Source organism: Cuculus canorus, chromosome 1, assembly GCF_017976375.1.
Source record: "Cuculus canorus isolate bCucCan1 chromosome 1, bCucCan1.pri, whole genome shotgun sequence".
NCBI lineage: Eukaryota > Metazoa > Chordata > Aves > Cuculiformes > Cuculidae > Cuculus > Cuculus canorus.
In genome coordinates this window covers 74,784,678-74,809,151 of record NC_071401.1, presented here as the reverse complement: position 1 = coordinate 74,809,151, position 24,474 = coordinate 74,784,678, and the positions used below count along the sequence as shown (strand labels likewise).

The 24,474-nt window shown below is 41.5% G+C and overlaps 2 protein-coding genes and 1 long non-coding RNA gene across 13 annotated transcripts in view; 2 read left to right on the top strand and 1 right to left on the bottom strand.

Annotated features, from left to right (window-relative positions):
- Positions 1–1,432, bottom strand: part of STS (steroid sulfatase) — a 105,092-nt gene extending 103,660 nt beyond the window's left edge. For 6 of the 10 annotated variants that reach the window (XM_054061571.1, XM_054061545.1, XM_054061581.1 and 3 more), the window contains exon 1: positions 1,311–1,432. The gene's annotated coding sequence lies outside the window, so the exon portion shown is untranslated. Of the gene's footprint in view, positions 1–1,122; positions 1,260–1,310 lie in introns of those variants that run through there. The other 4 variants (XM_054061555.1, XM_054061604.1, XM_054061613.1 and 1 more) reach the window with 1 other exon arrangement.
- The window catches only part of PUDP (pseudouridine 5'-phosphatase), a 73,403-nt gene continuing 50,055 nt past the window's right edge, over positions 1,127–24,474 (top strand). The window contains exon 1 of one of the 2 annotated variants that reach the window (XM_009565989.2): positions 1,127–1,341. In XM_009565989.2, coding sequence (XP_009564284.2) covers positions 1,266–1,341 — 76 coding nt within the window. In that variant the 5' untranslated portion in view covers positions 1,127–1,265. Of the gene's footprint in view, positions 1,342–1,572; positions 1,610–24,474 lie in introns of those variants that run through there. The other variant, XM_054061632.1, reaches the window with a different exon arrangement.
- LOC128851647 (uncharacterized) lies at positions 2,227–11,204 on the top strand. The gene is made up of 3 exons (XR_008449027.1): positions 2,227–2,944; positions 4,020–4,096; positions 10,900–11,204. It is a non-coding gene; the product is annotated as an uncharacterized LOC128851647 (long non-coding RNA).

Here is a 24,474-nt window from a genome sequence, read left to right as displayed (position 1 = left end):
GATCCAGTGGCAATATTATCCTCGTAAATCTCTACACGGACAGGAAAGTTTTGCGAGGAAACAAGTATTGCATCAAGGGACGTTCAGACTGGACATTAGGAAAAATTTCTTCACCAAAACAGTTATTGGGCACTGGCAGAAGCTGCCAAGGGAGGTGATTAAGTCACTATCCCCAGGGGTGTTTAAAAGATGGGTAGATGAAGTGCTTAGGGATATGATTTAGTAGTGGACAGGTATGGTTGGACTCAATAATCTCAAAGGTCTTTTGCAACCTAATGATTCAATAAATAAGAAAAGCTGTCCAACATGTCAAAACATGAGCAGCTTCCAAGTCTCTACCATAACCACATGGGATGTAAAAAGCAAAGCTCTCTGTGAGAAGAGGCCCCACAAAGGAAAATGGACTTCGTTAAAAACAAAGAAAGAACCAAACTTCAGTTAAAAAGAAACAAGAAAACAAATGGCATTGAGAACAAAGAAGAACTAAACTTCATGAAAAAAGGAGAAACAGTAAACAGACTGTGTGCAAAACGGAGAAACAGTATACGGACTGCATGAAAAATAGAGAAGCGGTATACGGACTGCATGAAAAACGGAGAAGCAGTACACGGACTGTGTGAAAAACGGAGAAGCGGTATACAGACTGTGCGAAAAACGGAGAAGCAGTATATGGACTACATGAAAACTGTAGTAACAGTATAGACTGCGTGAAAAACGGAGAAGCAGTGTATGGACTGTGTGAAAGCGAAACAGGATATGGACTGCGTAAAAAAGTGGTATATGGACTGCGTGAAAAACGAAGAATCAGGATACGGACTGCGTGAAAAATGAAGAAGCAGTATACAGACTGCGGGAAAACGGAGAAGAAGCATATGCATCGTGTGAAAAACGAAGAATCAGTATACAAACTGCGCTAAAAATGAAGAAACAATAAGCAAACTGTGTTAGAAAAGAAGAAATAATACACAAACTGCGTAAAAACAAATAAGAAACAAACTCCGTTAAAAAAAACAAACAAAGAAGAAAGAAACAAAGTTAAAAACAAACAAACAAGAAAGAAACAAAGTTAAAAACAAAGAAACAAACAAGAACGAAACAGACTAGGTTAAAAAAACAACCAACCAAACGGTAATGAAGAAGGCCCCGAGGCCCTCCCGCCCCGCGGTGCCGCTCCCCCTCTGCCCGCGGCGCTCCGCTCCCGCTCAGCCGCCGCCGATCGCGCTTGCGCCGCTACCGGGCGGGCGCCCCATTGCTCTGTCCTCGCCATGTCCTCCTCCTCCTGCTCGGCCGCGCTGCGGCCGGTCACCCACCTGATCTTTGACATGGACGGCCTTCTGCTGGGTGTGTAGCCTTCGCCCTCTCCTTTCTCTCTCCCGGCCCCACGCACCGCGCTCCCCCCGCGCTGCAGCCGAGGCCTCCCCCCCCAAGGCTGGTGCTGTTGAAATCCGGTCGAAGGGATTAAAATAACAGGAAACGATTTGTTTCCTCCTCCTCCTCTTTCTACGCCCCCTCCCCTTTCGCCTGCATTAAAGGGATGCGGGTCCGAGAGCGATAAAACGCGCTTTAGCCGTGGTGGTGGAGGGCTGAATGAGGTCATGGTGGCTGTGGGGTAGGTTAGGCTTAAAAAGCCAGGAAAAGAGGGTTTGGAAATACGGGTTTCCTCGTTTGCAGAGCTGGAGTGGCTCTGCAGGAGGTGCCCAGGGCTGGGCGAGTCCTGCAGGGAGCAGGAGGGCGATGTGGGCGTTCAGAGCTGAGGTCTCCTGCTGAAAAAGAGTCTGGAGGCCGGGGTGATAGGCAGCTCTCGGGTTTTTGTATCGATAGACTTTGAGCTTTGCTGGGTTATTTTGAGAGCATAGAACCATGGAATTGCGTTGGGAGGGACCTTAAAGTCCATCCAGTTCCAACCCCGCTGCAGTGGGCAGGGACACCTCCCACAGGATCAGTCTGCTCAGAGCCTCATCCAACCTGGCCTTGGACACCCAAAGGGGTGAGGCGCTCAGAACTTCTCTGGAAAACCTGTTCCAGTGCCTCACCATCCTCACAGTAAAAAACCTTCTTCCTACTATCTTATTTAAACCTCCCCTCTTTCAGTTTAAAACCGTTACCCTCGTCCTATCACTGCGCTCCGTGATAAAAAGCCCCTCCCCATCTTTCTGTAAGCCCCCTTTAAGTACTGGAAATCTGCAACAAGGCATCTGTCAGTCCCTGGTGATACAGCTCGACTGGATCTCGAGGTTTCCAATAGTCAGCATGGCTGGAACGCTGTTCAAATCTGCTCTTAACCATTTGCTGAAACAGGGCCTTCTGCTGCATGTCTCCTCTAGAATAATTGAATATTTTTGTATGTGACTTGGTTTTTGAAATGTTCTGTGTGGATTCTCACACAGGGAGCAGCTTTGGGTGTGGGTGAATTGTTAAAAACTGCGAACTTGAGGCATTTGCCTTCTGCAAAACCTAAATTGACGTTTCTAGAAAGAATGCTTTGGAGTCTAATGAGTTACGCTGTTTCCAAGAAATGTGCTCTTTCTGTCTTTTAGGCCTATTACAGGTGAAGGCAATTCAGTTATGGTGGTGTAAACCGAAACCGGCTTTGCTGGTGCCATCACAAATGTTTTCAAGCACTTAGAGCCCTTGGTTTCTTTCTGTTTGGTTCATCTGCACAATCAATAGGTTGTGCAAAACAGTCATTAAGATGACTATTTTCATTTTCGGTTTCACCACAGGAGTCTCAAATAGCCAAGGGTTATGTGTTTGGGGTGTGTGTGTTTGTTTGGTGTGTGTATGTGTGTTTGTTTGTTTGCTTGTTTTAAATCCAGAGCCAATAACTTAAATTTCATCCTTATTTAGAAGTTTCAGGAAAAGATTTTTAGTTAGTACCGATTTTTAGCGGAATTTGCAGGAAATCTGCTTCATACAGAATACTCGCCTGAGCAGGACGGTTTAGGTAAGCAGTATGAATATTTAGGCATTGATACAGATACATAAGATTTCTGTATCACTTTTAAGTGAAATTATTATTTACAAATATTTACAGGTTAGGTGTTTTATCTTTGCACAATATTCTAGACTAAAATTTTTCTCTGATGCTATCCAGCATATATTCAGAAATATTTGTTGTGTCGTGTTTCGCCTCATTACTGTTATGCTACAATGTGGATGTGATTTCTTGTATTTTAATGAGTTGCTTAGAATGAATGTGTTGTATTTCAATAATCCTTCAGCTGTGAAGAAAGCTATAATTATGTATAAAATTAAACTGAAAATCCTCAAGTGTCTTCCAGTACAGAAGCATAAAAAGGACACTACCTTGACTATTTCCATAATGTACACATTCTTTCAGAGCACTTGTAGTGTGTTTCAGCCTCTAAATACTTGGAGTTTTGTCATGACTTTTAGTGACCGTGTTTGTTTCACGATGAGTTATGATGCTTAGGAGGCAAAACGGCAGTCAGAAGACTTTTTAGGCTTCCCCAGAATTATTCCTGCATGTTTCAGGAAATTTGGAATAATTTTGGTGAAGGAATGAAATAATCGGCTAGCTGCTTTCTGCCCAGCCTGTCTGCTGTACATCTCTGAATGAGACAAATGTTTATATTGAAGTAAACCTTCATGGGAAATAAGATCCCTTTTAATTTTCTTACGAGATATTTATTGCATCACATACTGTTAATCAAAGATGATAAAATAAATTTTATATATATGTATTTCTAGAAGCTATAGAAATCCACAGAAAATTACCTGCTTCCTAAGAGCACAAAATTTTTGGTATTGGATATCTGTAACTACATATTTGTAACTTTTTAAGTACTTCCGTAGCTGGTTGCGTTTTTCAGAATCTGAAGTTTAGGCTTTGCAATAATTTGCACATAAAAGTAGTGTGTACGAGTGTATGTAACTGATTTTGGAATTTTTCATCTAAACCTTGGTGATTTTATAGAACAAATATTAATTGATCTATAACTAAAAGATTGAGCATTGAATTGGTGTAATGTAATGTGTCATGAACTTGCTTTCTATAGGTGACATACTTGCTTCTGATTAAGGAAGGTATGCTATCTTCTGTTAGGAAGATTTCCAAGATATTTGTGAATACTTTGTAAGTATGAGTGTCTGAGGCACTAGAACGTTCTTGACTTTGGAAACCGTTGAACTATTACCCTGTAGAACCTGCATCCATAGTGGCTAATGCTGGGCTATGTGGAAGTGTTGCTGAGTTTGATCTTCTGTGACTTTATCTCCTCCCCATTTCTTTAACATAATCAAGACTGATTAAGTTGTCCTTGAGTCCCACCTTGATATATCAGCTTACCTTCAATAGGGAATTTCTTGCCCCTGAACTGCCAGTGGAAGTACTTAATCCCTTTTATTTGTTGCCCTTCTGTATCATTATTTGAAGTGTTATCTAAGGCTCTTTTTTCAGCACTTTACTCAATGCAGTACACCTTTCTCTGGGATTCTTCTCCTTTTGAATTAGTTTCGCTCTCCCTTTGAGCTGTTCAATGAAATCTTAGGTTTTTTTCTCTGTCATGCCTGTTGCTAGGAAATTAGCACACTGGAAAATAGTGCTCTAAGTAAGTAAAATATGTGAACAGCATCTCTAGACAGCTTGTTATTTAATAGATAAAATTAATTAAAAGGCTTTTTTTTTTTTGTAGGAAACTCCAGCTGTAATAAGAAAAACAGCTTTTGGTATTGTACTACAGTTATATCCTGGTTTATTATACATATGCAGGAATGTTTAGTTAAAGCATTTTATAGCTGGTGTTCACATCACTCTGTAATTTAAACCAGAGGTAAAGAGATAATTAAATTTTAATTTTTGGTGTATTGCTGTACGTTTTCCTTTTTTTTTTTTTTAACCAACTGTTCTGTAGTGTTAAATTTCTACTTGCCTTCCTACAGCAAATCCTAAAAATAAATGCTCAGAACACGTACAGTAGATTTATTCTGAAAATGCTTAAGCCTTTTCCTACAGAAGACTACTGTTCTAACCACTCGCATGCAGTATAATTAAAACCATTAAATCTTCTTACCTGTGTGCTTATCTGACACACACAGTACAGGGTTAGGTGGCTAAAATAAAATAAAATAAAAAAAAGAAACAACAGAAGCTAGAGATGTTTTCTATCTAAATAAATACTTCTGTTATAGGTGTAGTCTTTAGCATCTGATCCCTGCATTTTAGCCTGTTGTAAAAACGTGAAAAAAACAACGCGGAAAATACAGAAGGAAAAAGCTATTGAATTTCTACAAAATATACAGCAGGGACCTATCTTCTCAACTTCCTGCATAGGCTGTAGTTCGAGCTATGACAACTGCTTTCCTTATGGAATTGTGGCCAATAGCTTCCCCCCCACCAGAACACATATAGTATTGTGTTGCTTTTGTTGATCTGTGCCTAAACTTGTAGGGTATTGAAAATGTCTTAAATTAGAAATTACATTTTCTGCAAGCTGCATGTATAATACTAACCGTTCCTAATGACAAATTAACTTAAGACAACTGTCACAAAGGCAATATGTTTATTAGCATTGTGCTTAAAACTGAACTAAAGCTAAATTAGCATACAGAAAAGGTGACATTTCACTATAGAAACTTTGCCGTATATCCATTTTTGTTTAAATTTTGTTAGGAGTAGTGATTGTTTTCTGTAAAGTATTCTTGCTGGTATCTCTTAGTGTTGTGAAACAGCATCTTTACACAATCTTTACAGCATGTTTACATCATATTCAAGTAGATGTAAAAAAGATAAGGTTTCTAAAGCAGCATAGTTCTGCAAGACACCTTCACCGTGACTCAAAGTCATGTTGGACTGTACAGGCACAGGTATGCCAGCTTGCTCTGACCATTCATAGAGAGGCGAGAAGTAGTTTAGGATACAGGCATCAGAAATTGCTGCTTCTGTAGCCGCTGTTTCCTTTGTGTGGAAAAGGCTGCTGGATTTTTCTAGTGTGCCACTTCTAAGTAACTTCTGCATAGCTAATAATACAGGTAATCTCTGTTCTGTGGTATAGAAGAAATTAAATTGCAGTTAAATTCGTTGCGATGTTGTGAGATCCGCAAGAGTTTTGGCATGTTTTCTTTCTCCCCAGTGTTACCTACTGATTTTCTCAAGGTCAGAAGTCAAAAATGTACTTTTACTTTCATTTCATTGCAGAAGTTGCCTGGGAGATTGCTGTTGCAAGGAACCTGGAAAGCGTTCCATGCTGGAGCTTACTTGTGTTCATGCTGTCTTTTATTTTACAGTGTGAATGGGAGGTTAACCAGCTTCCTATTTCTTCTGCATCAGAGCAAATAGCACCAATTCAACTAAAGATCGGTCCTCTCTAGATTGTCCTCTATTATGGCTTAAGTGCAGGAATTAATCTTCTTAGGCTATAAACTGGCAATCTTGTAAGCCTGTTTTCTGCTTCTAGATAGTGGAAACTTACTTTCTTGCCATTCTCCATTTCCATCTTATTTTGATGAACAAAGAGGGAACAAAAATACTCTCTTGCCATTGTGTTCTGGCTCGTATCTTGTCGCAAAAAGCAAAGATATTAAAGATATTATTAGATTAAAATACCTCATAGATGCTTCATGAGCAAGTTTTGGAGATAAATAAAGCAGCTCCTGATTGAGAATTAACTAACCATAAATAGAGGAAATAAGATTTGTCATACGCTTGAAAGCTAACGTTTTAATTTAACAGCAGGGAAAAAATTGTCAAGGACATAACAAACGTGCTAACAGTCTGACTTCTGTTATTCCCATGATTGGTTTGCAAATTGTCCATCCACATGGTTGCCTGTTGTTTATGGTTAAAGTAATCCAGAACCAGAACCTACCTCAGCATCTATAGAACAGGGTTTTTTTCGCTTCTGAAATGGTTACCATGTTTCAAAATGCCATGGGCAGCATTAGCAATCTTTTTCTCCTTGGAGAGTTAACAGAGGAACAGTACCAAGCTGGAAAATCCGTTCTTTTTTTCTTAATGTTGCACATAAATTACACCTAAATGCAATGCAGTTATGGTACTTATTTATTTTTTTATTAGTTGCCCCAGACCCAAAGCATTTGGTTTTAAAAGAAAAAAAAAACTGCACCATGCTAAATAAATGAAGAGATTTCAAATTCCCACTGTTAATAATGCGGCTTTCATTTTGTTACTCGCATCCAGTTGTGTAGAGGGCCTTTGTCAAGTGGAGAGGTATGTTTTGAAGGTGGTGAGAGTCTAAAGGCTCTGTTTGGTTATTTTAGACATGCTCACAGCAGTTTGACCATTTATAAAGATTAGTCTCTTTGTGTGCCTAAATGCACATTTTGCAGTCTGTTTGTAGATGATAAGGTTTTATATTTGCTGTCTACGTAATCTGTTTTGTGTATAAAGTTCCAATTATTTTGCTTTGAATGTAAATAGTGAGGTGTCATAAATAGAACAGAATTTCACACAAAGAAAAGGTGCATAGAGTTTTCACTTACAATAACGCTATTTCCAGCTGCTACATTCCAATTTTCATTTTACTTAAGAAGAAAAAAAACATTAACAACCCTGCATTTATTATTATGCATACTGGCAGTAGTTACACTGTATGCCATCTTCAGCCCAACTCTGCAGCTCTTGTTCTCAGTAGTTGTAATTCATTCACGTAGCCTTGTTGTGAATTGGCTAATTGAACTCTTGAGAGTGGAATTTTTAAGGACTCCTTAATTTTTCTGGGTAGGACATTTACCAGCAAAATTCTGCTCTGTGAGTTCTGCTCATGTATTTTCTCCAGGAGACAACTGTATTTTTGAATACTTGCATTTATACTTCTTGTGATGGGGATGGAACGTTGATTCTTGTTATTAACTATTTTTCATTTCTTTTTCTTTCTTTTTTTTCTTTTCAATTGGTGACAGGCCATAATGGTAATGATAATTTTCACAATATGATCATTGCTCTTTTAAATACCAGGAACTAGCAACACAAAAGTAATTAAGCTAAATATCTTCTCTGTTCAAATTTGATATCTGTTGCTTTCATTATGGACTGATTTTTCTTTTGCACACCGTAGGGACTGCTCCCAATTGTTGCTTCTTCTGTTATGCGTTTCTGTACCTCTTTGTATTGATCCTCAAATCTTTCACAAGACTACTACTGTATAGATCCTCAAATCTTTCACAAGACTATTACTATAATTTTTATAACTTATTCTAGTTTTGACCAAGACTTCTGACCTTGATTTACCCTTTTCCTTCACCTTGATAATAATAATAAAATCAGTGTTATGGCCCAAAGTTCATTGAGGTACTGCCAACCTTTATGAATATTTTTGACTCCTTTTTTGATAGGTGACAGGTTTTTTTGGCAACATTTTGCTGCTTAAAGGGTTGCACACCTATTGACATTATCAGTGTTTGCTGTCTCTAGATGTGCTTTCTGTTCTTGTGCAGCTTTTAATAATCTTTAGTTTCTTTTATAATAACTACCATTTTCTGTAGTAGTCTGGCAATAAGTTTCATGCTGTAATTTGGAAAAAACTTAAATCTAGTGGGCATTGCTCTTTCCCAGGTATGGTTTTGCTGTTGTTTATGTATAACCACCAAATCACAGAATGGTAAGGGTTGGAAGTGACCTCTGGAGATTACCTAGTCCAGCCATTCTGCTGCAGCAGGTTCACCTAGAGAAGGTTGCACAGGAAGGTGTCCAGGAGGATTTTTAATATCTCCAGAGACTCCCTGGGCAGCCTGTTGCAGGGCTCTGTCACTTTCACAGTAAAGAAGTTCTTCCTCATGTTCAGATGAAACTTCCTGTGTTCCAGTTTGCGCCTATGATCCTTTGTCCTCTCATTGGGCACCTTTGAGAAGAGTCTGGCCCTATCCTCTTGACACACGCTCTTTAGATATTTATAAGCATTGATAAGGTCCCCTCTCAATCTTCTTTTCTCCAGGCTAAGCAGACCCCAGTCTCAGCCTGTTTTAGTAAGAGAAATGTTCCAGTTCTCTGGTCGTCTTTGTGGCCCTCTGCTGGACTCTCTGCGGTAGTTCCTTGCCTTTCTTGATCTGGGTAGCCTGGAACTGGACACAGTACTCTTGATGTAGCCTCACCAGTGCAGAGTAGAGGGGGATAATCTCCCTCAACTTGCTTGCTACTTTCTTCTTGATGCACCCCAGGATACCCCTGACCTTCACGGCCACAAGAGGACATTGCTGTCTTATCATCAAATTGTTGTCTACCAGAACTCCCAGGTCCTTCTCTGCAGAGCTGCTTTCCAGCTGGTCAGTGCCAGACTCGTGGTGGTACAAGGGATTATTCCTTCCAGGGTGCAGAACCCCATGCTTGCTTTTGCTGAATTTCGTTAGGTTTCTCTCCAGTCAACTTTCCAGCCTATCCAGCTCTTGCTGAATGGCAGCACAGCCTTCCAAGGTATTAGCCTCTCCTCTCTGTTCTGTCATCAGCAAACTTGCTGAGGGATACACTCTTTCTCCTCATCCAGATCATCAGTACTGACATCTGGGGAACACCACTGACCGCAGGCTTCCAACTAGACTCTACACCACCAATTATAACCCTCTGAACTCTGCCTTCCATCCATTTCTGATTTGTTTTTAAAGTGCATTCTTTTCTTCCTCCTTCCCTTGCTTAAAGAATATCAGTCACTTTAGTCTGAAATATAATCAATTCAACCTTTTAGAGTTAGTTTCTTATCATTAGGCCATAAAAATGAACGATAGATAAAGCCGCCTGAAGCTGCGGCATGACACAGCAGAAATTGCTTAGCTGAATTTGTGAAACCTTAGGCCACAAGCTTTGTATGTTCACCTACATAAGTAGAACTACACTGAACTTATTACTGAGTTACCCTCAAGAAGGCCCCAGAGGATAAGGGATCTACCACCAGCTGCAAACATTAAAGATAAGAAAAGACACTGCCTGCCTAGAATCAAGGAAGGAACCCAATAAAGAATAAGACCCCATTGGACCATCTATTGCATGGACCATACATTGAGAGCACCTGGGCGATAGGAACTGAGATTGTAAGAGTGTAATTACACAGAGATTTCTTTAGGATCCCTCTCCAGAGGCACCCAGCTCCAGCTGTAACCTGATACTGTACCATTAGTAAACTGAAGTATTTAGTGTCTGAGACTGCCTCAGGAAACAAAGTTCTATATGACCTTTTGAGATACAGGCAGTATTTTTGTAAACGTTGCCAAATAAGTGTTCTAGTAGACTGTGTTTCTCTGATGAAACAGGTTGTCTTGGTTTAGCCCCTGCCAGCAGCTGAGTATCACACATCCACTTGCTCGCTTCCCTGCTCCCCACTGTTATCCCTTCTGTGGGACTGGGAGAGGAACTAGCAAGTAAAGTAAAACTTCTGGGTTGAGATGAAGACATCAGCTATCAGGAAGATAATTTTATCCTAGCTGTACTAGTTCTTGAAAGCTTTCCTTTGGGCACCAGTTATGTGTCAGTACACCATATATTATTTACTCCCTCTGCTCTTAGTTTTTTGCCTCTGCTGTGCCTCTTCTTTTGGTCACATTTCATAGTCAGTTTTTTCTTGGGAAAACACAAGGCAAGTGAGAATAAAGCCCAGTTTATTATTTGTCGGCCCAGGCTTTCTATCTAATGTTGGTAGGAATTTACTTATGACCTTTGTCATTATATACTATGTACAGTGTTATACAGTATCTCATACTCCCAGCCCATTAATTCTCTGACCCAGTGTAATAGTGCCAGCAGCTGCTGCGTAACCTTTACTCTCTGAAGGACAGATGCATGCTAGTCCTTTGCAGCAGTTCTGTGCTGTCGGGTGCTGAACTGATTGGGTTTGCTGCCAAGCAGCTCAGCTCTCTTGTTCACTCCTGAGCATTGTCGTGTGCTGTGCATACTTATTAATTCACTTATTAATTCACTCATGTTCTCTTTCACAGTGTCACCATATACTGAAAATTGCCTGCTCATGTTGGGGCGTATTCTTGAACATTACATCTCTAAAATTGTGTTCTTCTTTAATCTGTCCATTTGGATGTAAACTGCCACAGAGTGTGTATTCAAATAAAGCCTTATTTGATTACTAACTCATCATGAAAGGAAGTGTCTCTGTTCGATGGGGATGTTTTATGAGTTTGACAATGGTACTGTTCATTTGGGAACATTTTGAAGGAAGAGGAAAAAGTTCGCAGTAATACTGGAAGAACGGTGTAAAAGATAATGTGTGTTTAATGAATAAAATGAGTATATCAGAAGGACTGGAGTGGAAGAAATTAATGGGTATAAGGTGAAGCATGAGTACACTGAAACATAAATTAGTTTGAATAGATTGTTCTATAGTAAAGATTTTTTTAATTTGTATTTGTAATGTACATACAGAAAGCTCTTTTAACCTGTCTCTTCAGTGTAGAAGAGTAGACTCATGTATGCCTGTAAAAGTGCCATAACAATGCTACAAGATTATTGCTTTAAAAAATACCATGTGAAACGGTGGATCTTTTTATGCTAGGCCTGAATCCTCTCTATAGCATTATATTATTATTGGACTAACAAAACGTTCTTTGCTTTGTGGCTCAGGGGAGATGGAGCCATGAAGAGCACAATGCAATAAATTTCTAGTCTTTAAAAATTAAAAACAGTGTTTCATGGGGAACATATCTCAGGAAAATGAAAGTGTTTGGGCCGCTAAGGTATTGTAGTATATCTAATTGTTGCTCTACTGCCTAATAGCGTGCATTGTTATTATTGCTGTAGATCATATTTTTTATTATATTTTTCCTCCTTCCGTTTGTAATTTGAATGTCTTCATTTTTCACGAATGAAGACGTCTAAAGAGCAAGAAGTGGTGTTGCTGTTCTGGTTTTGTGTATTCTAGAACTTTATCATTTTTATACAGCAGTTGACTACAAATTGTATAATGTAAAATCTAGCTTCTTAAAATGTTTGACTCACTGTTGACTTTGTATAGCTTACTGTTTATCATGGCTTTGCCCTTTTAAAAAATGAACTATTTCACTTCCCTCATCTGGAACTTTTTAGAGAGAACAGGTGATTAGCATGTGCACTTGGAAACTGTAGAATAACAAGGTAAAATTGGAAGTTCTAGGTTCTAAGGGCTAGGTTAAAAATAGTTTTGCATCTTTGAACTGCTTGTCATACTGAAGACAGTTCTACCTTTTTGAAAATACTTAAAAACCCTAGAATTCTTTCTCACAGATTGAAAAAATAGGATTTGGGGGGTTTTTTACCTGCTAATTCTATTGAAGAGCTTTGGGCATGTTTTGGGTTTTTTTGTTTTTTTTTTGGTTTGTTTTTTTTTTTGCTGCCTATGACCTGACATACCTTAGAAACAGCTGCATCTCCTAAGAACTTCCTGTTATACCACTGCAAAATTTCTAGGTGGCTGTGATCTGTCACGTGCAAACTCCCCTGTCCAGGGTGCTCCTTGAACTGCTCTGAGAGGAGAGCTTTCTAGAGTCTTCTTTAGCACCATTATTGCTCTCCAGACCATTCATTTCCTATGGAAAGCAGGATGGTGGAGAGGGGAGACAGTCTACGCATCTGTTGGGACAAAGTTTGAAATTATATATAGCCAGTGTGCTTCTAGGTCCTGGGGTTCAGAAATAACCTATGAGTTCCAAAACTCATTCCGATACATTGAATCCACAGCAGTAACTGTACTTACTAATGGTAGTGTTAACAATGTGTAAGAGTTTATCATAATACTTAACGCATAAATACGTGTATTGCAAAAATACTTTGTATAGCAGTCTTCATGTAACATCTTGGTCCCTGAGAAAACTTTTGAATTTTGATGGCATCTTGAGACATGGGATAACATTAGGAATTTTCTTTTTACATTTATTTTTCTTGTTAAGGTTTTTCCAAGACAGTGCTCTAAATTCTGCAGTTATCATTCCTTGGATATCATCCCTTAGATATAATAGATTAGTATTGAATTTGTCTCAAATATATTTCATAAATAGAAGAATTTCTCTGACATATTCATCATAGTATTAAGGTTTTTGTATATGATGATTTTTTTTTTCCTAGATATCTGTTTGTTTTACGGACTTAAGAATCTTTCAAATAATATTCTTTCAGTTTGGAAATTTCCAGTGCTCTACAAAACCCTGCAATTCCTGGATAGAGCTTTAGAGATACAGCCTTTTTGTGTGTATCCACAAAGTTTTAAAACTCTAGAAAATACAAGTTCATAACAGAAGTGATAACAAGCCAACAGCCCTGTAGCAATACTACGATGAACCACATCAGCCTAACACAAGAAAAAAATCTCCAATCTCTTTGTTCACGAGAAGCTCAGTGACTAAAACTGCCCTTTAGATTGTAGATGGTAGACTGCTGCCACATTCAACAGTGTTCAGCTGTTTTCTTTGCAACATGCAGTTGGCTTGTATGGATGGCAATCCATACATGCAATTGGATTGTATGGATTGCCATCAATATAATTGGATTCTTATATTAATAGTCAGATTTGCTCTTCAGACAACAGAGAAAAACAAAAGGCACTTCTGCTTGTTGGTGGAATACCACTCTTTCATTTTTGTGCGAAGTTTTCTATCTCTTTGAAAACTACTATCCAGAGGCCATTAGGAAGACATGGTGGCCTATGGCGTGTTTGCCTGTTTTCAGAAGAGAAAAGCTTTTGGTGACCAAGTGTTATATTATTATTGCAACTTGTATACCTTCTAATTCTTTTTTCATTACATTTAGGAAGCACATAAGTTTAACTGGATATTCAGCTTTAACTATATGCCTAGGACATAGTAGTCCCTCTTATGGTTTCAAAATACAGTGGATCAAAAGGTACAGCTTTAGGACTTCCTCTTTTTGTCCAAAAGTCATTTAAGTTCTAGAGGCTTCGGTTGGTGTGTTCAGCAAATGCAGCAGACCCTTATTGTTCTGCTGATTGTAAGCTTGATTTTAGATCAAGCAAAAGGAAGTTACTAGAATGAGCTCAGGGGAGCTATTTATTGAATGGTGTCTATTACAAATAGCATTTTTCAGAGTTATTTCATATTCGGGTGTTAGTAACTTTTACTTCATTCTAGATTTTGTGTGTCAGATGTGTTTGGATGCTGCTGAATACAGCTCTTCATTTTCATAGTCACTATATATAGTTGCGTAAGTGGTGCTTATGTTAAACGTTTCTAGTTATTATTTTTGCCACACCTTGTCAAGTGTTAATCAGAGAGACTAATTTTTTTTTCCTAATTTCCTTAAGCGTCTCACCCCTTTCTAATTGTGAAGCTGCCTGCAATGCACTTTCAAAAACAATTTTCACATTTACAAGTAGAACGATAGCAAATTGTTGCTATGGAGCCAAGATTTTTTTTTTTTTTTTTTTGTAAATCTAATTTCAGGTTAGTTACTGTAGAATTGGAAATACGTACCTTATCTAACATATTTATAATCAGAAACTATGAGCTTGATTGCCTCTTTCTTATACCACTGTGGCTTAATTAATTTCAGTGGATTTGTACCTAATTCTGAGTAGTGAGAGAAAGGCTGCTGTTTGTTATTGTGGTTTTTTGTTCTTTAGTTTTTTGGTGGTGGGAAGGATGTTGGGGCAATGGGACTATTTTGGAAAGAATGTTAAAAAAAATCTCCTGTTCCCTGCTTTTTGAGCATATACTTTGCCAGCCTGTCTTTAGCAAGCGCGGTATGCATTAGAATTAATAACGCCCCAGCGAAGTAACTCCTGTGTCAGGCTTGTTAAATTCCAGCTGCAGGAGAGTAAAGCTGCTTGTGTCTCAGGAGGTAAACTTTGACCTTGGCTTGCAAAATGGAGGTAAAGACTGAGTGGAAGTGGAATGACTCCTAGTTCAGTTCACAATACCTGTTTTTATTTTAAGCACGTTAATCATATGAAAGAATGAAATGACAGACTTAAGTTTCTTGCACTCTTTGAGTCTCTGAAGACATATTTTTAATTTTGTTTAGTAGGATACATAGCGGTGTTTGTTGCAACTCTGACCTGTCACACTGAGAGTCATAACATAACATTTCCATTATGCCCAGAACCACTCTCTAACAAAATAAGATTCAGCTTCTCCCCTTTGAGATAGCTGAAAATACAAACTTAATAGCTACTGTTGGAGAGTCATCCTCCAGATTTCTATTACTCCTGTAGTCCTCATGTGAATTGAGTTCACTGATGTGTTAGCAAGATTCTCTGAACCTTGTTGTTATCACTCTATTCTTCCAGGATTGTAGTGTGGATAAGTTTTATGCCTTTTTATAAAACATCCCTGGTACTGTTCTATTATTTTTTCCCCTCTTTTAAGCAAGAGATAGTAGAATTTAGGTTAAAGGGATTGTGATGTTTGAAGACCTTGTGCTAGGTTAGAATTATCATAATGTGCTAAAATAATACTAGGTCAGTTTGATCCAAGTGCAGGACTTAAGAGGCAGGTCTGTCTTCATTTACCTCCTCTCTGCCAGGAAATGCCACTATTAGAAAAGCTTTAAAAGCTAAAATATTTTGCTTGAAAGTGTGGACTGGGTCCAATACATACACCTTTAGGTACCTGATGTGTGTCAAATTTGTGAGTGTTCTCTATAGCAAATCTACTAAAATAAAATCATTTTTCTGTGCAATTTTGCATTGAATATTTAATTTTGAAGTATCTCCTCCGCATCTTACAGGAACTGTAGTTGATGCCTTATGTTTTTTATGGTTTTCAGACTTCCTAATCAGTCTTCATCTGCCATATTAGGACTTTCTGTGATGGGAGGTAGAGTTCTTGGGCAGATCACACAATGTTGTACAACAGTTTTCACAACAGAAGCCTAGCTCAAAACATGCTGTTAAGATTTCCCTGTTAATAAAGGCTAGCATATTCTTTATGGTTTGTGTGATTGTGTAGATAGTATTACTAGGTAGACTACATCATCTATGCAGAGGTGCCAAGTGTTTTCAGTAACTTTTCAGGGAGCACGGTGAAGAGGAGTGTGGGAAAGAGATGCAGGGCATGTTAGTGTTAATGGGGCAGTTTGAGCGGCAGTTCATGCAGGGAGGGTGCAGAGTGGGGCTGGAGGCTGGTCAGAAGGGACCGTGGATCATGGTGGCTACCCGGCAGAAGATTAAAACTGCTCCGGGTGCTGCAGCAAACAGGATAGATGTTGCCACCCAGATGGAGCCTCAGTGGGTCCATGCAGCTACACAGACCCTGGGCTGTAGGCAGTGCCCCCCTCCCACACCAGCTCACGCCTCTGCTACTGGCTCCACTTGTGGAAGATGTGCTCTCGTGGGGGAACTCCTTCGCATGGTGGCAGATCTGAGGGAGGAGGTAAATAGACTAAGGACCATCAGGGAATTTGAGAAGGAGATAGATCACTGGAGCAGCGCCCTCTCACAAACTCTGCAGGCTGCTGGAGCTGGTGCGGCTGAGCAACACCCACATGCAAACTGCAAGGTTGGGGGAACAAGAGATGGGGAATGGCAGCAAGTTCCTGCTCGGCGCAGGAAACCTGTTCCCCCCACCCAGACAGCAAACCCCCAGATCCCCCTGAAGAACAAATATGAAGTGCTGCAGGTAGAACCTATCCCCAAGGACGAAGAAGATGGCTTCCACAGCCTAGAAGCATTCCCTAGGCTGTGCCATCCTCAGACAACCATAAAAACATCTTCCGTAAACAAAAAAAGAGGAGAGTGATTGTCTTAGGGGATTCCCTTCTAAAAGGAACAGAGGGACCCATCTGCAGACCGGACCTGCTCCACAGGGAGGTCTGCTGCTTACTGGGGGCATCAGTTAGGGATGTAACTAGAAAACTTCTTTCCTTGGTAAAAGAGACAGATTATTACCTTCTGGTAGTACTTCAAATCGGCAATGATGACATACAACACAGAAAGCTGAAAGCCATTAAGAGAGACTTCAGGACTCTACGGAGAATGTTGGAGGGCTCTGGGGCACAAGTAGTGTTTAGTTCCATTCCAACACTAAGGAATGAGAAGCAGGAGGTCAAAGAGAAGCGGCTCCAAGTCTGGTGTGAGGAGAGAGGCTTTGGGTTCTTTGATTATGAGGTGGCCCACACACGCCCAGGCTTTCGTACTAGGGATGGGACACGCTTGTCTCCTAGGGGGACTAAAGTCCTTACTGAAAATCTAGCTAGGCTCTTAAATAGGGCTTTAAACTAGATGTGAAGGGGGAGGGGGACCAGACCAGGCTAGTTGAGAGTGAGCCTGGAAGTGGGACTCCAGTGACTGAGAGATGGTGTGCTGTTGAGGACCGCCAGTACATCACTCCAGAGCAAGTGGGGGCGATTACACCTGGGGACAGTAAGGATGAAACTGGCACTGTGGCGTTAGTTATTCCAAGGACCAGTCAATTGGGAATGAACTGTATTCCCTTTATGAGGGCTGAAGGTTTGCCAGCCCTACTGAAGTGCATTTACACCAATACACGCAGCATGGGCAATAAGAAGGAGGAGTTGGAAGCTTTTGTAGGGCAAGGAGACTATGATGTTGCCATCACGGAAACGTGGTGGGATGACTCATATAACTGGAGTGCAGTTGTGGGGAGGATATAAACTCTTCAGGCGGGACAGGAAGGGTAGGAGAGGAGGTGGGGTAGCCTTCTGTGTTAGAGAGTGCTTTGATACCATTGAGCTCGATTACGGCGAGAAAGGGACTGAGTGCATGTGGGTTAAAATCAGAGGAGCCCACAAGAAGGCAGATATTGTGGTGGGAGTCTGTTACAGACCACCCAGACAAGAAGAAGCAGCTGATGAGCTCTTCTATAAACAGCTGGGGATAGTCTCTAGACTGCTACCTCTTGTCCTCGTGGGAGACTTCAATCTTCTGGGTATCTGCTGGAAGAACAATATAGCAGAAAGGAAGCAGTGTAGGAGGTTCCTGGAGTGTGTGGAAAATAACTTCCTCACACAACTGGTGAGTGAGCCGACAAGGGAGGGTGCCCTCCTGGACCTGCTGTTTGTGACCAGAGAAGGCCTTGTGGGGGATGTGACGGTTGGAGGACGCCTGGGACAAAGCGATCGTGAGATGATAGGGTTTTCAGTTCTAGGTAAGACGGAGAAGGGGATTAGCAGAACAGTCACATTAAACTTCCAGAGGGCAGACTTTGAACTGTTCAGAAGGCTGGTTAGCAAAGTCCCATGGGAGACAGTCCTTAAGGGGAAGGGAGCCCACGAGTGCTGGGCGCTCTTCAAAAATGAAATCCTAGCAGCTCAGGAGCAAGCCATCCCCATGTTGCGGAAAAGGAGCCGGCGGTGATAAAAAACAGCTTGGTTGAGTAGGAAGATCTTGAGAGGCATCAAAAAGAAGAGGAATGCCTATTAGCTTTGGAAGAAGTGACAGGCGTCTTGAGTGGACTACAGAAAGGAAGTGAGATCGTGCAGGGAAAAAATCAGGAGGGCTAAGGCCCAACTAGAAATCTTCCAGCGGTCCTGGCTGACTGGGGAAGTTCCACTAGACTGGAGGCTGGCTGATGTTGTGCCCATCTACAGGAAGGGTCTGAGGGAGGATCCAGGAAACTACAGGCCTGTCAGTCTGACCTCAGTGCTGGGGAAAGTCATGAAACAGGTGATCTTGAGTGCTATCATAAAGCACATGCAAGAGAACGGGGTGATCAGGCCCAGTCAACACGGGTTCATGAAAGGCAGGTCTTGCCAAACTAACCTGATCGCCTTCTATGACAAAGTGACTCTACTGGATGGGGGAAAGGCTATGGATGTAGTCTTCCCGGACTTCAATAAAGCCTTTGACACAGTTTCTCACAGCATTCTGCTTCAAAAACTGTCAGCCTCTGGCCTGGACAGTCGCACACTCTCCTGGGTTAAAAACTGGTTGGATGGTCGGGCCCAGAGAGTGGTGATAAATGGAGTTAACTCCACCTGGAGGCCAGTTACAAGTGGGGTTCCTCAGGACTTGGTACTGGGTCCAGCCCTGTTCAATGTCTTTATCAATGACCTGGATGAAGGCGTTGAGTGCACCCTCAGCAAGTTTGCGGATGACACTAAGCTGGGTGGAAGTGTGGATCTGCTGGAGGGTAGGGAGGCTCTGCAAAGGGATCTGAACAGGCTGGACCGCTGGGCTGAGACCAATGGCATGAGGTTCAACAAGGCCAAATGCCGGGTCCTGCACTTGGGGCACAACAACCCTATGCAGTGCTACAGACTGGGGGAAGTCTGGCTAGAAAACTGCCTGGAGGAGAAGGACCTGGGGGTGTTGGTTGACAGCTGACTGAACATGAGCCAGCAATGTGCCCAGGTGGCCAAGAAGGCCAATGGCATCTTGGCTTGTATCAGAAATGGCATGACTAGCAGGTCCAGGGAGGTTATTCTCCCTCTGTACTCAGCACTGGTGAGACCACACCTTGAGTACTGTGTTCAGTTCTGGGCCCCTCAGCACAAGAAGGATGTATGTTGAGGCTCTGGAGCGTGTCTAGAGAAAAGCAGTGAAGCTGGTGAGGGGGCTGGAGAACAAGTCTTGTGAGGAGTGGCTGAGAGAGCTGGGGTTTAGCCTGGAGAAGAGGAGGCTGAGGGGAGACTTTATTACTCTCTACAACTACCTGAAAAGAGGTTGTGGAGAGGAGGGAGCTGGCCTCTTCTCCCAAGTGGCAGGGGCAGGACAAGAGGTAGTGGCCTCGAGCTCTGCCAGGGGACATCAGGAAGAAAATTTTCATGGAAGGGGTCACTGGGCACTGGAACGGGCTGCCTGGGAAGGTGGTTGAGTCAACTTCCCTGGAGGTGTTTGAAGGACAGGTGAATGAGGTGCTGAGGGGCATGGTTTAGGGATGTTAGGAATGGTTGGACTCGATGATCCAGTGGGTCCTTTCCAACCTAGTGATTCTATGATTCTAATATTTCAAATACTTACTGGGCAGAAAACTATACAGCTCTTCATCTGTAGAACTGAGAATTAATGTGTAAATACTCAAAAAGAAAATAAAATGAATCCTATTAAACAATTGTTATTGCATACTGAATTCTGTAAGTGACAGTTTATTGGGGAATATTAAGACAAAGATCTGATATGGATACAGTCCAGCTGCTGTGGAGTAGCAGACTGGCTTTATTTCCTGAAACAGGAAGAGTTCCTTTTGCCATACTAGCTGTCCTCAGTGCACAGCATCTGCTATTCAGGTGCTGGAGTGTAGATGGCGTTTGAGCTCAGAAGCACAAAACCATTGTAGGTTGGATTATGCTTTTAGCCACCTGATCTAGTGAAAGGAGTCCCTGCTTGTGGTTGGGGGATTGGACTAGGTGATCTTTAAAGGTCCCTTCCAAGCCAAACCATTTGATGGTTTGGGTACCAATCTCTCAGTGGGCTCAATGGGGTTTCTATGACTAAGTATAAGTTTTTATTTCACAGTGCCAATTATAAAAAAGCTAATGATAGTGTAAAACAAATTAGTCTTTCAGTAGTTCTGTGCTTGTAGCCATGGTGTTAGGAAACAAAAAGAGCTCATGTATCATCAGACATGATAGCCCACTATCTTTGAGTGATCCTGCTCTGAGCTGCAGGCTGTATTTGACCAGAAGTCAGTTAGGACATGCCTTCAGCTTACTGCCAAGTCTGGAGGCTGGACAGCTCTTGCTGTGACCATGTAAGGCTTTTTCAATGCTCTGTAAGAATAACCCTCAATTCTCATCCTCAGGCCCATGTGGGATGTAAGGTCTGTGGTCATGCAACTTCAAAGAAGCCTGTGGCTCACTGTGACAGATGTGCACCTCCTGTTCGAAAGAACTGAACTTTGGTCCAGGCAGATGCTCAGCAAATAGGCCTAACTGAAGTAATCCTATTGTGTGAGGCTTTTGATGAGAACTCAAACCAAAAAGAACAGTTTGGCTAGCGAATGAGTTCATAAATGACCAGAACTGCATTCACACAGCAGAAAATCTGACTACATATCAACCCCTGTGCTTATCTATATCTGCAAGCATTAGGGCCCATTGAGCTCTCCCTCCATAGCAGCTGATCTCCCCTTGTGTAAGGATGCCTCTCAGGGTTACCCGTCGAGGCTGAGAGATTATTTATCCATCACCAGTGATTGATGGGTTTGTAAGTGACTTTTTTTCATGCGTGTAAGATTTAAGATATGTATATTAAGCTTAATTGATAATCTTAGTATCCCATACTATCTTTAAGTGTAGTATTGACTGTCCATCTGTACTTATTAAATACTTTACATACCTACATTTACTGATTAGAACTCAATTAATGTCTGTCTGAGTGATCTCTGATTCTTCTCCTGTGACACTCAACTGGATAGAAATCCACACGTATGATGTAGTATTGGAGGTCTCTTAAACTGCTATCTCTGCAATGGTTTTGAGGTTTCATACACAGTTTTCAAACAAACAGTGATTACAGCTCATAAAACATAATTTTCAGTTTGCTGTATAACACTTGCCACATGCATCTCGAAGTCCGATTCTTTTTTGTATTTTAAAATACAAGGAGATATTTAAAGGGATGCAGTGAAAAGTCTTGCAGTATTTTTGGCACTTTCCTCTTGACTGTAGGCGGTCAGCCATGATGAAATGTCCTCTCTATTGGAAAATCAAGTGAATTTATGATGTTTGATTTTCTCCTTAGTGTTAACACCACAGAGAAATTACTTCATCAGCAGATTTACTTCAAAAGTTGTAGGCACTCTTTAGTGGGCAGAAGAGATTAGCTTTATTAATCTGTAGTTCTTTACACTTCCTTTGTGGTGGTATGTTTGACAAATTGCTGCAATTAAGTTTAGAACACTGTCCAAGGCCTTACTAGAAAAATAATGTTTTTCTTTGCTATTAAAGTTACTCTATCTTTTGAAATGTTTCCACTGTTTAGGAAACTGACTTTTTGGACGCTATTACAGAAAGTGATTTAGAAACAAGTAACGGTGAAAGTTAAACAATTTGAATTCACAGCTAGCCTAAGTCTTAATATATATGTAGTCTCCTGAGCAAGCGAAAGCTTTCTGAGAATAAGGAAATTGGTATTAGAAGAGAACTGTGGTGGGTGAAGAGAATTTTCTCTAAGGTCTTGCTTTTTTTTTCATGTGTGTGTGAGGTTTTTTGACTTTTTTTTTTTTTCCCCCTCTTTTGCACCCTCAGCAAGTTTGCAGATGACACCAAGCTGAATGGTGTAGTTGCCACACCGGAAGGACGGGATGTCATCCAGAGGGACCTGGACAGACTGGAGAAGTGGGCCTGTGAGATCATCATGAAATTCAACAAGTCCAAGTGCAAGGTCCTACACCAGGGTCGGGGCAATCCCTGATTTCAGTACGCAGTGGGGGATGACATGATTGAGAACTGCCCTGTGGAGAACGACTTGTTTGTGCTTGGTCGATGAGAAGCTCGGCATGAGCTGCCAGTGTGCGCTTGCAGCCCAGAAGGGCAGCTGTATCCTGGGTTGCATCAACACAAGCGTGGCCAGGAGGTTGAAGGAGGTGATTCTGCCCCTCTATTCCTCTCTTGTGAGACCTAATCTGGAATACTGTGTCCAGTTCTGGAATCCTCAACATAAGAAGGATATGGAGCTGTTGGAACGGGTCCAGAGGAGGGCTACAAAGATGATCAGAGAGCTGAAGCACCTTCCATGTGGGGATAGACTGAGACAGTTGGGCTTGTTCAGCCTAGAGAAGAGAAGGCTCCAAGGAGGTCTTACATCGGCCTTCCAGTACCTGAAAGGGGCCTACAAGAAAGCCAGGCAGGGACTGTTTACAAAGGCTTGTAGTGACAGGACTAGGGGCAATGGGTATGAACTGGGGAGGGGCAGATTTAGGCTAGACATTAGGAAGAATTGAGAGTGGTGAGGCACTGGCACAGGTTGCCCAGGGAAGTTGTGGCTGCCCCATCCCTAGAGGTGTTCAAGGCCGGGTTGGATGGGCCCTTGGGCAGCCTGATTTAGTGGGACGTCCCTGCCTATGGCAGGGGAGTTGGAAGTAGATGATCTTTAATGTCTCTTCCAACCCTAAGTATTCTATGATTCTATGAATATTGTTTTTATACATTTTTGGTGGTTTAGGCTGTTGGTTAAACAGCTTTGGCATATCTGTCCAGGGAAGTTTGTTTCTTATAACATTTTGCAGAGAAAGTAAATCTTAATAAAGTAGATACATTTGCTTGTTCTTCTCCTAATTTTGATAACATAATAACCCTTTGGGTTTTGTCTACCTTATGTGTCTTGGAACATCTTATTTCAAATCAACTTTTTAAATCTTTTTGCACTCTTCAGGTCAGTGAACTGCTGCCATGTGTTGTCAGCAACATATCGAGAAGAAGAGATACCCTCTTGGTGAAAGGCTAACTTAATTGTAAACATGCTATAAGCTGTTCTTCCCAGAACTAGTAATTGCTGCTCTGTGTGAAAACAGTCCTTGTATAATGGTGTTGCCTTCTTATAGAATGGTTTGGGTTGGAAGGGATCTTAGAGATCATCTGGTTCCAACACCCCTGTCATGAGCAGGGGCATCTTCCACTAGACTAAGCCTCCCAAAGCTTTATCCAACCTGTCCTTGAACACTTCCAGGGAGGAGGTGTCCACAACTTCCTTGGGCAACCTGTTCCAGGGCCTCACCACTCTCATCATGAATAATTTCTTCTTAATGGCTAATGTAAATCTTCCTCCCTCCAATTTATGGCCATTCTCCCTCATCCTGTCACTACAGGCCCTTGTAAAAAGTCCCTCCCCAGCTTACTTGTAGGCCCTGTTCAGGTACTGGAAGGCTACTAAAAAGTCTCCTTGGAGCCTTCTCCAGATTGAAAAACCTCAACTCTCTCAGCCTGTCCTCATAGCAGAGGTGCTCCACTCCTCTGATCATCTTAGTAGCCCTCCTCCAGACACATTCCAATAGCTCCATATCCTTCTTATGTTGAGGATTGCAGAACTGGACACAATACTCCGAGTGGAGTCTCACAAGGGAGAGGTAGAGGGGGAGATGCAGCCCAGGATACAGTTGGCCTTCTGGGCTGCGATCACTCATTGCTTGCTCATGTTGACCTTTTCATTAATCAGCATCCAAAAGTCCTCTGCAGGGCTGCTCTCAATCGCATCGCCCCCCATCCTGCATTGAAACCATGGGTTGCCCTGACCCACCTGCAGGACCTTGCACTTGGCCTTGTTGAATCTCATGATGATAACACAGGTGCACTTCTCCAGCTTGTCTAAGTCCCTCTGGATGACATAGCATCCTTCTGGTGTGACAACTGCACCACTTCGCTTGATGTCATCTACTGTTAGCTGAGCTGGGCCTTGCCATACCCACTTTAAGAAGTTGCATCTATGTTAGCCATAGGTTTTGGCCCAACAAGCGGGATTGTGTAGGCACCATACCAACTGCATAGCTTTGTTTTTAATGTTTAAGGGCCTGCACTGAATACCCAAGGAAGCATATGAGGCAGTTTCTATGAATCAATAGCTTTTCAGTTTTTAAACTAATGAGATACTGTCACATAGTTGACGTTTAGTAAGTACAATTTTAGAATATTTTGAATTAAGTCACGTATATTGCCTGCTATCTCAAGGTTGGGTTCCC